This window comes from Fundulus heteroclitus, unplaced genomic scaffold (assembly GCF_011125445.2).
Source record: "Fundulus heteroclitus isolate FHET01 unplaced genomic scaffold, MU-UCD_Fhet_4.1 scaffold_148, whole genome shotgun sequence".
Lineage (NCBI taxonomy): Eukaryota > Metazoa > Chordata > Actinopteri > Cyprinodontiformes > Fundulidae > Fundulus > Fundulus heteroclitus.
The window spans coordinates 409228-421942 of NW_023396560.1; the positions used below are offsets into that span (position 1 = coordinate 409228).

The 12715-nt window shown below is 39.6% G+C and overlaps 1 protein-coding gene across 1 annotated transcript; it reads left to right on the plus strand.

The window, feature by feature from the left end:
• Positions 1–2813: 2813 nt before the first annotated feature.
• Positions 2814–10261, plus strand: LOC105923690 (up-regulator of cell proliferation). Its single transcript, XM_036129241.1, is given in 4 exon segments — positions 2814–3357; positions 7031–9760; positions 9763–10089; positions 10188–10261. Coding segments are annotated over 4 exon segments (3669 nt in total). The 5' UTR covers positions 2814–2819.
• The last annotated feature ends 2454 nt before the right edge of the window (positions 10262–12715 follow it).

Below are 12715 nucleotides of genomic sequence, written 5' to 3' on the forward strand. Positions count from 1 at the left end.
AGCACCTGCGTCCGCTCCGACATCACACTGAGTCCTTACCGTCCTCCCCTGGTCCGGTTGCCGCGTCCGGTGGTAAGCTCACGCACCTCAGATCGTACCTTCCACCCCCTGAGTCTTTCCTCATCTAACCGTCTTCCCTTCCCTTTCAGCGATTCTTCGGGTCGTGGTCTCGCTGCTCTCCAATCTCCTCGTGGGTCGTCCGACCATCTCTTGCTAAATAAACCGTTAAACTGATCTCTGCTGCCGAGTGGGTTTCTGCATGTGGGCCAAACATATAAGACCTATCATGACAATGCAGCATTCATTTTTAAACATCTAGAGTTGTGCTACTTGTTTTTTTTTTTTGTGCATAGACACAATTTATACACAAGGCTCCAGGTCAGACATTTAAGAACCAGTGGGAATGCTCCTATCTCACCTAAATCAGCTCTTTTCAAGTCACATTTGAGCCACTTCCATATGTGTTCCTGAATCTGATTCATATCTGATCTTTTTGAATGTGATTCCAGTGGGAACAACCATAGGCAGATTTGGTGCGTCTTTAATGTCACCTGTAATTGACATTTGTCACAACCTCCTGCCAGCTAAAGCCCTGCTCAGTGGGATAGCAGGATGTTAGACCTCATCAATGTATGCAGCGAAACGTCTTCCTAATCATAGTTGGATGGCTCATATAGTAACAGTTCGGATGAAGGACGTAGCACATGGCAATGTATAATTTATGTGCACTCTTGCACATGGAGTACTTTGCAATGCTGAAAAGGTTTTAACTTTTTGCAAATCCAGTGTATTACATTACAACAGCGTGTCGTGTTGTAGTATTTTTCACCTATTGCAAAGTGATATAACAGATTACAACTAGTGTCCTGCCCTATGGGCCTTTCAGATAGAATGTGCTTTGCGCTTTGCTTACCACTGGATTCAGCAAATTTGCACTGTTGGTTCTCAGAGCTGGGACTGATAGCTTACACGAGCTGGCAGCATTTTTAACTGCAAGTCGGGAAAAGGTGGGATTTCCTGTATGTTAAACTGCAATCTACTATTAGCAACGATAGCCAATAACAATAGTTGTCTCTCTGTTTTAATGAGATACAGAAGCACTTAGTTTCTAGTACTTTGCACAATGTGCATATCATTCCGTATGTGTCACGAATCGGAGACAGAGGACCCAGTATTCAACCAGACCAAAGAGTACGTTTTAAGAAGGTTTATTTTTCAAAAAACAGATGTGAGCAGGAACCAAGACAGGCAGGCAAAAATGAAGGCAGGACAAAAAACAAAGCTTGTGGTAATAAACAGTCTAAGGCAAAAAAAAAGCAGGCAATCAGATAAGGCAGGAGAAACACAATACAGGGTATGCTGGCAAAACTCACCCATAGGCATGGCAAAAACAAACAATGATGTGGCAGATTGCAGGGGGCAGAGGCAGGTATAAGTAAGGGAGTGATCAGGTGAATGGAGTGAAACTAATTACTGGAATGGGTGGAGCTAATCAGTGGAAGGGAAGTGACAGAGTAGTGACTGAGAGGCTGATGGGACAGAAACTAAGATGGACTAGTACAGAGCCAAAATAACCATAAAGACCAAACCCAAGGTAGAAAACAATGCTAAGACTGAACAGAACACAAGCTATAATAAAAACTAATAAAGGAAACCAGATAACTAAAACAGTAAACCGGCTAAACATGAATCCAACACAATACAAATCAAGAAACAGAAATAAACCCTAAGGCAGGAAAGCCAACATAACCTAAATAACATCTACCAGAACCGAATCGTGACAGTATAGGCCCGTTTACACTACACTTTTTTAACCGAGCCGAGAACAGTCCGAGCTCGGTAACCGAGATAACTCTTGTGTGTAAACGGTCAGCAGACTGAACCGGACCGCGCTAACTGTGGACCAGTTCCCTAGTAGGTCTCGGACTGGGTTTTTTTATCCCGGTTACCTGATAACGAAGAGCGCATGAGCAGACCGCGTCATCCCCTTACAGTCAGCTGACTGTCCGTGGGTTTTCCGGCGTGTCTGGCTGCACGTCCCGATTCACACTCCATTCAGACAAATTTCAGACATTCATAATAATACTAGCTTCCTTACCGTGCCACACGGTTTCCAGAGATTATTCTGCTTAGCAGTGTGATGAACCTCAGTGTCTGTCGTTGTTTCCTGCATCTGTAAATCCTTATCAGATGTTTGTTTGTCTTATCCACGTCCCAAAAGCCGACTCTGTCTAACCATAACATCCTGAATGTTACGGGCGCCGCCATTTTGATTTGCTCGGTCCCGTCTTCAATCCCAGGGAGCGGTATATCGCAGATCGCCACTAGGGGGCGAGGAGCAACCAAGGAACCGAGATAACCGAGAAAACTCTTGTGTGTAAACGGCCGTTTTTATCCCGGTTAACTGATCCAAGCTCGGACTGGTCTCGGCATGGCTCGGTTTTTAGGTGTAGTGTAAAGGATACAAAACTCACGGTTGCTCTGTGGGCTCCAATTCATCTTGCAAGAATTTGAACTTTAGTCAACAGTAACAAAACAGATGGAATTAATCGTTACAACTCAGACTCCTAAAAAATATATATATTTTTAATTTTACGGTAATTTAATTGACAATATTTTTTCAGAAGTTTTCTATTGACTGAAAATGTCATTTTTTTCTGTTAAGCTGGGCCACTTAACAGAATGCATAAAAACTAACTCTAGCATCTTGATCATTCATATTTGAATTAAAATTATTATTAAATTGTTCTGTATAAATGTATTTTGAAAGCTGGCATAAATTAAACATTTTTCTATTTTCTCTCCAGGTTGCTGTTGTCATGGATGATCATCTTTACATTGTCCTCCTGGGAAAAGTTGGAGTTGGGAAAACTGCTTCAGCCAACACCATTTTAGGACGAGATGCGTTTAAGTCGGAAGACGACTTTGGATCAGTGACAAAATATGTCTCTATGGAAACTGAAACTGTGTTTGGAAAACGTATTTCAGTGATAGACACTCCTGGCATATTAGGATCCGAAGAGCAGATTACAAGTTTTCTTCATGTCTTCAGGGATTCTACTTCTTTTCTTTTTCTGGTGGTCATCAAAGTTGGTCGGTTCACTGAAGAAGAAAGGAAGGCTGTGGAAGCTGCCGAGAGAGTACTTGGACCGCAGAGGATGAACAATAGTTTCTTGCTGTTCACAGGTGGAGATAGTTTAAAGACACCATTAAATGACTTCATTTTAGAGTCTACCACCAGTGCACTTCCAAATGTTGTTGAACGTTTTTCATGGAGAATCCATCTTTTCAACAATGAGGATAGAGGAGAAGAACAAGTCAGAGAACTGTTGATGAAGGCAGGACACATTAAAACAGGTCAGTATGAATTTTATTCAGATCTTCAGTTGTTTTCATGATATGTCTTAATATATAGTGTCTGATAAATTATTTAAATAGGAAATTTAAAGAAATCTATTGTGCAACTTAGGAAAAGCATTTTGAAAAAAATATTTGAAAGCTTCAAAACAAAAGTCTGGGAAACATATTCTAAAGAACTATTAAACATATTAAAAATAGGCTGATAGATTGAAGATTGAAAATAATAAAGAGAAAAAGATGTTCTGTCGTTCAAAAACCAATAATCTGGGTTTCCTTGAGGATTTTCTTAACAGTGGTGGTGGGCAAGGGAGTAGGGGCTGGGGGTGGCTTGCGTGTCTGAAACAAAACTATAATAATTAACTACGTCACTGCTGCTAAAGTGTGCAACATACATGAAGATTATTTTATGAAATAATGTATGAAATTTTATATCGGCGGATTCCACACTGCATGCAATGTAATTTTACCAAACGGATAGTAATTAGAGGCACACACATTAAACAAGGTTCATAAGTGATTCAAGCTGTGTGGTAATCAGGTAATAATTTAATGCAACTGTTTCAGAGAAAAATAGACTAGATGAAATACTACATTTACACTATATTTATATTCATCTATTGTGAAAACAGGGGAGGTTTCCTCTTTGCTCTGACTGCATGCAGAGCTTTCAGGATGAGGCAGCTGACTGTGCCTGTGAGACAGAATTAGGGTATTACGGAGCTCTAGCATCCATGTTACCCTTGTGAAAAATCGCTGCTTTCACATGAAGTCGCTAAATCGCCAAAACACAAAGGAAAGTCACTAGATTAGTTTTAGGTCCCTTTTTTTGAAAAAGAGTTGTTAGATAGGTCAGAAAGGTCACTAAATATAGCAACAGTCACCAAGTTGGCAACCCTGGACTGTTGTCTCTATTTTTCCTTCACTATGAAGAGCCGCACAGCACAGTAGCTGTTCATATACTAGCCTGCTTCGAGGGATTCAGCGAGACAGACACGCATTGTTGGTTTCTCAAAATAAAGTAAACTTTAACATTTCATAATATTTTATTTCATTTTAACCTCTGTAAAAATAAACAGTATGCTATATTATATGGTTTAAATGGTTTAAACATATTTTTTAATTCATTCTGAAGCAATGGCGACGGGTGGGGGTGCACGGGGGGAGGTTTTAAGACTATATAATTATATATATATATATATATATATATATATATATATAATTATATATATATATATATATATATATATATATATATATATATATATATATATATATATATATATATATATATATATAAAAACTATTATCTGCTGTGTAAAATTTCAGTGGACTCTGCTATAAAAACTCTGGATCCCCCTTTGTCCCAAGACTCCTAATTCTCTGATGCCTCCACTGTTCTGAAGGTGTGGTGGCTTTTATTTTGGTGTGGCGGTACGCCGCAACCGATGTTCCCCCAAATTTTTCATGTGTCTGAGCAGACACATAAACTCCTTGAGTGTTAACTTGACCTCTGTGAGCAACATCACACGTGCACACAGGCTACATCACGCCTAATTATAACAAGCTACAAGGCTTGCTAAAATAATCAAGTTAAAGTAATCATTTTTTAAAGAGCTATATAGCTGTAAAGCATATTTTATTTCAGAGTAGGGGTCCTACTAAAGAAGAACTGAGAGATGTGAAAATCTTTCAGAGTTCCAGTTTTATTGCCAATAAAATATTTACATTTTCTGCAGTGAGATTTAGCACCAACATGTGGTACTTTGCAGCCTCTTTTCTGTCAGTCTGCTCTAGGGTAGCTGTGGCAACTATCATAGCTCACCATCGTCATGGTTAGAACGTGTGCGTGAATGGGTGAATGACTGACCAGTGAAAAGCGCTTTGGGGTCATTACATGATATATTCTTATTCTCAGGTCACACATCGCTTTTGTAACGCGAGGGGATGCTCTCTGTTTTGAACAATTTCTGTGTGCTGCTCTTGGTTTTTAGTCCAACGGCAGCTTTTTAATTACGCAGGAGACGCAGAAAAATCTAGGCAGCTGTATGTCATGCTGTCAGGAATGTTATGGTTGCACTCAGTTATAGTTTAAAGGTGTTACATAGTCAGAGACCCACAAGATTAATAAAAGAACTACACAGAATGAAAGCAATAATTTATTCTGTATGAGATTCTGGCACTTCCAGAATTTTCCATTCATATATTTTAGTTTGCATTCATATATTTCCCCTCCCCCAACACCGTTAGGGCTACTGCACATTTCTTCGCTTAAATAACACCACCTTCAGCTGAAAGTATAAATATAGCCTATATGATTAAAATAAAGTGAAGTTGGCACAAACTAAACACCTACAAGACAATCAATGTCAACTCATTTTTAGAAGGATGGGTGTACATTAACAAATGAGTTATTTTAATATCTCCCACCATCCCATCATTAACTGCATATGTTGAATAAATGCTTTAGTTGAGTACCGTTTACCATAAGAAAACATAATCTTACCTGAGTAAACTGTATTTTCATACTTCATCATGATTTGCTGCCATGTCCTTTCAATGCTGTGTGTAATCAATGTGCCCCCACCACACCTCTCTTTTGTGTTGAATGAGTGAAGTGTGAGAAAACAGCTGTAATTCTCTGTCAAATAACTCTCATATCACTCATGCATTCACTTTTTCAGCTATTCTCTGCCGCCAACCTGCATTGTTTTGTATCGTTAAATATTCTCCATATGCCTTCATTAAAGATTTATAATTCTACTCGCGGGAAATGTAACTTCAAGGCGTCTTATTTTCTGCAGTTCCCATGGGAATCACATATCCGGGTTCCATTGATCAGGGCTTCTTTCATGCTCGGGCTCGCGTTCAACTCATGGTTGATTGGACACTGTATTTAGTTACCTGACTGATATCACCTGTTCTGAAACCAAAAACGCTGAGTATGACAAAGTGAAGAAGAACTAGAGCAGCAGCTTTCCACTTAAGGTGGATCAGCAATTTTTTCTGAAACGGAGGCCAGAACAAAGGCGCACACCGCACCTGCCCAACTATAAAGGTTTCTGCCCCACCCATCAATCAGTGGTGCGCTCCAATCAGCACCTGGCGCTCACAGAGTGAAACCGTGGAGCACCGTCTCGCCAGAATTGCAAAATGGTATAAAATAACTTGGTTTACTGTTATTTTGTTTACTGGTCAGCTAGGATTTTATGTCATGCACTGCATAGATTTGCTGTGTGCACTGAATCCAGATGCCATGCGTGATTGCGCACGTGAGCAGCTTAGAGGGAACATTGGCCACAACTGATTACATGTAGTAAAAACCCCACCCAGTGTTTTGAAAAAACCTCTAAAGCAGCGGTTCTACAACCTTGTATTGCCCCCCCCCCTTGAAGAATGAAAACATTTCACCCGCCATCCCAACTGCGTGCAAAATTGAATTATTTGGGGATCTCAGTTGAAAGATGGATCATCTGAGCGGCAGACGTTTTAGATGTCCCCTGGATTTTGAACTTAAGTAAACATCATTTGATTCAACAGTACAACAATATTGTTTCCTACTGTGTAATAATGAAATATACAGTGTTAAAAGTACAAGTAAAAACTGTTTATAACGAGAATGTACACATTATTTGAAAGGCATATTAAATCTATGTATCTTTATGACCTTCAGAAACCAAACTTGAGAGCCTTTTGGAAGATCTGGGGTTGAAGGAGCAGTACCACATAAAGAAGCTATCACTCAGCAAAATACTTCAGATCGATGAGAAGACAATTACCGATTACCCTGGCACGTGTAAATCAAATGTCCCATTGTATTTTCTTAAGAAATTGTTGATAGTTAATGTGACTGCTAGGACTGTGAAATATGTAGCATGTGATTCAAAGGATGTTAATACTGAAACAAACTGTGATGATGCATCAGAGACCGCAGATTATTATTTTGAGGATTTGTTCGACAGTCCAAATGATGCTGAAGTCTTTAATCCTCTTGATATAATCACTGCTCTCTTTTTGTGCTCTGATGGGTTTGTTCAGCAAGAGTTGGCACTAAAAATGTCCATGTGTCAGTTCTCTGTTCCTCTGCTGCTTCCTAACTGTGATACTAAACAGAGCACCCTCATGCTGTGGGCCATGAGAGACATTGTTAAGAAATACAGACCTCCAGATCTTTCAGCATCAAAGGGCTTCAAAGAAGAAAGAATCGTTCTTTCTGAGCTTCCAATGATCTCATTTGTAAGACTGGGTGAGTGCTCCTTGTCCAAATCAGAAATTCTCAACAAAGTTCTTTGTAACCCTCAGCAGTACCATGACACCTTTGTTCACCACAACATGAAGTGTGGAGACAGTCCAAGAAAAATATCTGATGGACTGACTGAAATTACCTGGTACCTTCCCTGTGGAAACAAAAACATGGACATTTTCAGTCAGCCAGTTGCTTTAGCTAACCTTCGAGGTGACATTGCTGCACATGAAACACAATTCTCCTTTTTGTGTCAGACATCTGCTGCAGTTTTTGTGTTCTTTGATCAGCTGGAGCCTGAGTGCAAACTGCTGACCAACAAAAACCACAAAGCAAAGATCTTCTTGGTGGGAAACCAACAGAGCAAGAGCTTAACTCCAGATGTTCTAAAGAAAATAGCAAACAAGCTGAACTTGACGACAGACAACATCATTATAAAAACAAAAAAGACCAATGATGCAGACTTTGTGAAATGTTTGAGGACAACTGTGAGCAGTGTACTTACCAACCCAGTGATGAAGATGTCAATAGAGCAGATGACCGACATTGCACATGAACTGGGAATTTCTAGTGATGAAGATTCACCAGAGTGCCAGGCTGGGAAGAAATATGCAGATTCTATCACTGCAGAGATTGAAAACACCTTTAAATTTAAAGAAAAAGAGTTTCCTTTGCAAGGCCAGATCTGGAAGGAATTGACTTTCTTGGAAAAGGAAGAATTTCGTCTTCGAAAAGTTGGCTCTGAAGACATAGAAAAGTATAAAAGTAATCTTAAAATGAAAAAAGAAGAGCTTCGTAGGAAGCAGAACTCCCATGCCATGTCAGATTTCATGAGTTGCTTCATTAGTGCAATATCCAGCAAAGAAAGGGGTTATTTTCTGAAATGGATGCGAATGAACCTCGACAACTTGTCTAGAATAAAACTTTCCAGCCTCAGGGAGCTTTACAAGGAAAAATGCAAGGACTCCGAGAACAAAAAGGAAGTCAAAGAAATTGACCAAAAACTTTCTAGCAGCTCACTGGGAGTTGAGCACTTCTTCCGTGAAATGGGTCAGATCTACGAAGCTTCTCTTTACCTTCCAAAAAGAGACCCTTCACGTCAACAACTGCAACATCTGCCCAAACTCTGTGCTCAGTTATTACTGGATGGATTTCCTCTGGAGCTTGTAGATGGAGATGCTTCCAACATACCTCTCAGATGGGTGAGTGACGTTCTCTCTCAGCTCAATGACTTGGTGTCTCCAAAGAACAAGATACTGGTTGTCACAGTTCTTGGAGTCCAGAGCACAGGAAAATCCACTCTCCTTAACACCATGTTTGGGGTGCAGTTTGCAGTCAGCAGTGGTCGATGCACTCGAGGAGCCTTCATGCTGCTCATCAAAGTCAGTGAAGACTTCAAAAAAGATCTGAACTGTGACTTTGTGGTGATTATTGACACTGAAGGCTTAAAGTCACCAGAGCTGGCACAGCTGGATAACAGCTATGAACATGACAATGAGCTGGCAACACTGGTTGTTGGGCTGAGTGACGTCACCATTATCAATATTGCAATGGGGAATTCAACAGAAATGAAAGACATCCTGCAGATAGTGGTGCATGCTTTCCTCAGGATGAAGGAGGTCGGCAAAAAGCCTAAATGTCAGTTTGTTCACCAGAACGTTTCTGACGTTTCAGCCCATGAGAAGAACCTACGAGACAGGAAGCTGCTCCTAGAACAGCTGAATGAGATGACCCAGGCAGCAGCTAAAATGGAAAAGAAAGAAGAGAACAAGAACTTCACTAATGTGATGGAGTACAATCCAGATACTGGGAACTGCTACATTCCTGGACTCTGGAATGGAAACCCACCAATGGCACCAGTCAATGTGGGATACAGTGAGACCGTCTATGAGCTCAAGAAAAACATCATCCAGCTGCTGGGAAAGTGTGAGTCAACTTCTAACAACATCTTGGAGTTCAGAGAGTGGATAAACAGCCTGTGGACTGCAGTGAAACATGAAAACTTCATCTTCAGCTTCAGAAACAGCCTGGTAGCCGATGCATACATGAGGCTCTGCACAGAGTACAAAAAATGGGAGTGGGAGTTCAAAAAAGAAATGTACACCTGGGTTACAGATGCAGAGACAAGAATTTCATATTTTGGGATAGTTGCTGCAAAAACTAAAATATCAGACCTGAGAGAATACACTGAGAAATCACTGAGTTGAAAAGTGAAGCAACTACAGAGCTGATCAAGTGGGAGACAATGATGCTTGACAATCTGAAAAAATACTTTGAGCACCCAGAAGGTCATGTTTATCTGGTCGAAAGATACAGAGAGGATTTCTCAAACAGCATAAAGAGTCTGAGACGACAAACTGAGAGATCAGTATTTGACCAGATCACAGCAGCAGCTGACATCAAACAGGGAATGGAAATACTCAACAAAATCAAAGACACTTACATACAAAAAATTGAAACAGCAGTTTGTGCTTTGATTGATGAATGTCGTAAGAAACAAGTAAAAATGACAGACAAACAGGTTGATGAACGTTTTAATAAGATGTGGGCTGAAACACTGAACAACTTGTCTTTCTCTGCACTGCAGACTTCAAATATCTTCACCAGTGTTTCCCATCAGTTGCGAACAAATCTTTCACCCAAGGGAAGCCGTGCATGTAAACTGCTGAGTGAAAGAAGACTCCAAGACTGTAGACTGGAGCCTTTTACATACAAACCCAAAGGAAAGATAGAAAAAATTGAACACAGATTTTCTCGAATTTTGCCCTGGAAGGATGCTGTAAATGCAAAACAAGAAATCGCTGACAGCATCATATCTGCTTGCAATGACTGTATCAGTGATAAAATCAGGATGAGAACTAATTATCACAATACTTATATCCAGGAGATCCTTCACATCATTGATGAGAGGCTGAACAAGGCTGATGTTGACACGGACATTGAGTTTGAAGTGTCTCTGAAACAACACATCTGTGGCTCTGCAGCCAGGAAGTTTCAGAAAATGCATGAAGATTTTATACAAGAAAATGATCCATACAGATATTTGGAGAAAAACAAAGACAAGTTCTGTGCAGATTTCAAAGATGAGTTCTATGAGCGAGACCAATGCCAGAAGAAAGCTGAAGAGTTCACCAACTATTGTCTGAAACCTGCTGTGGAGGACTTTGTCTATCGTCATCTTGGTTTTGATATTGTTGATAAAATGCTGACAAGAGTGGAGTTCAGCACACGGATGTCCTTCCAGTATTATATTTTACTGGATCTGCTTTCAAAAAATGACTTCCAAAGCTTTCGGAGATATATCTGCTCATATGAACATTATGTAAAATCATGGATAGCTGATAGAATTAAGGAGATTTTCTCCTCTGAGTCAGCATTATGTGAGTTTGAGGACAGACATCTTCAGTCCTGCATTGACCACATAAATGCTGCCATTAAAAAGGCAAAAGCAGAAAAGGCTGACAGTCTGAAGACATTTGTGGAAAATATCTGTAAAGAACTTGGTGATAAACTGGTCATTTCCCAGGATGCTCTCGATTCCTTCATGGTTCTGAACAAAGCTGACCAGGACCAGTTTGCTTACTGGCTCAACGTGTGTTTAGGTGGAATGACAGAAGCTCTTAGAAACAACTTTAAAGACATTACATTTGAAATAAAACTCACATATCGCCGTGTAAAACCACAGGATGAGCTGTTCAACAAAGTGATTGGTTGTGGTGAACAGTGTCCGTTCTGTCAAATACCATGTGATGCAGGTGGAGAAGCCCACACTGAACACTTTGCTGCCCTGCATCGACCAAAGGGTTTAGGTATAATCAGGAGGGATGGCTCAAATAAACTCACTACTGACATCTGCTCTTCTCTTGTTATCAGTGATGAGCATTTTAGCTGCAGAGCTACCAGCAGTAAATACCATCCTTACAAATATTATAGGACAATTTATCCAGACTGGAGAATTCAACCAGATGTGAGCCTTGAGGCGTCAAATTATTGGAAATACGTGATGAACAAATACAACAAGAAATTTGCTGAAGCATATGATGCTCTGCCTGCTGACATTCCTGCTTCCTGGAAGACTATCACAGAAGAACAGGCAAAGGAAAGTCTCAAGAAGTCATTCCACATCCGGTGAAATCACAAGTAAGGTTTAGTTAAAAGAACACAAGTGGTTCTTGCATGTACCACAGAATTTTTTGCTTTTTGATGTACTACTGCATTAAATAAGTACATTTTAATTTTGGGTGATTATTTGGAAACATTTCTTTGTAAACAAATCGTTCAAAGTTAACGACTCGTTACAATTAACTGTTCATTGTCGTTACATGTTTGTTCAACTGGGTGTATTGCTGCAAAGTCACTTTATGCTCTCTGTTGAATTTCCTAAAATAGAATTTTTTATAGAATTAAATACTAAACTGAACCTTGCTGTATTGATTTATAATAAGGTCAAATCAGAATGGGTGTATGTAAGCTTGAATCTGTTTATATGATTTGGTTGATGTTAAATTCTTTGTATTTTGATTATTGCAGCTTTTGTATGGGTTCAATAATATATTCTTCTATGTAGTTCCATATTAATTAGTACATTAATGTCAAACAATAGGTATGACAGCAGTCATTAATGTATTTGGTGATGTGTTGATATGAAAATGTAACTTCTTTGCTAATCTATCATCTTCATCCTTCCAGACTTATAAGGATTCTGGCTTTACTGTCTAGTTCTGGATCTCATGTTTTAAGTTTTTCCTTTCTTGATATTATCTATGTTTTCATTTATTTGAGTTTGGTTTATTCCATGATATTAGTTATTCACTTCTGTGTATCTCCTCAGCTAGCCCTGCTTAGCTGCCATTTATTGTTTTTATTATACTCATCTGGGTTCTATGTCATCAGTCACATCTCCACACTATTTACGTTCTCTGGTTTCTTTGTTTATTGCTGGATTCTGCTGTTCCTGTTCTGGTTCATGTTGTGGTTCTTCCTTTATCATGGTTAACCCTCAGTTGTTCCACCATGGTTCTTTTTTCTAAGCATTTATCCTAAAATGGAACAGGAAAATCAAGATGAGCAATAGACTCAGCAATAGGAAGAAGAGGTTTTTCAAGGCGTTCAATC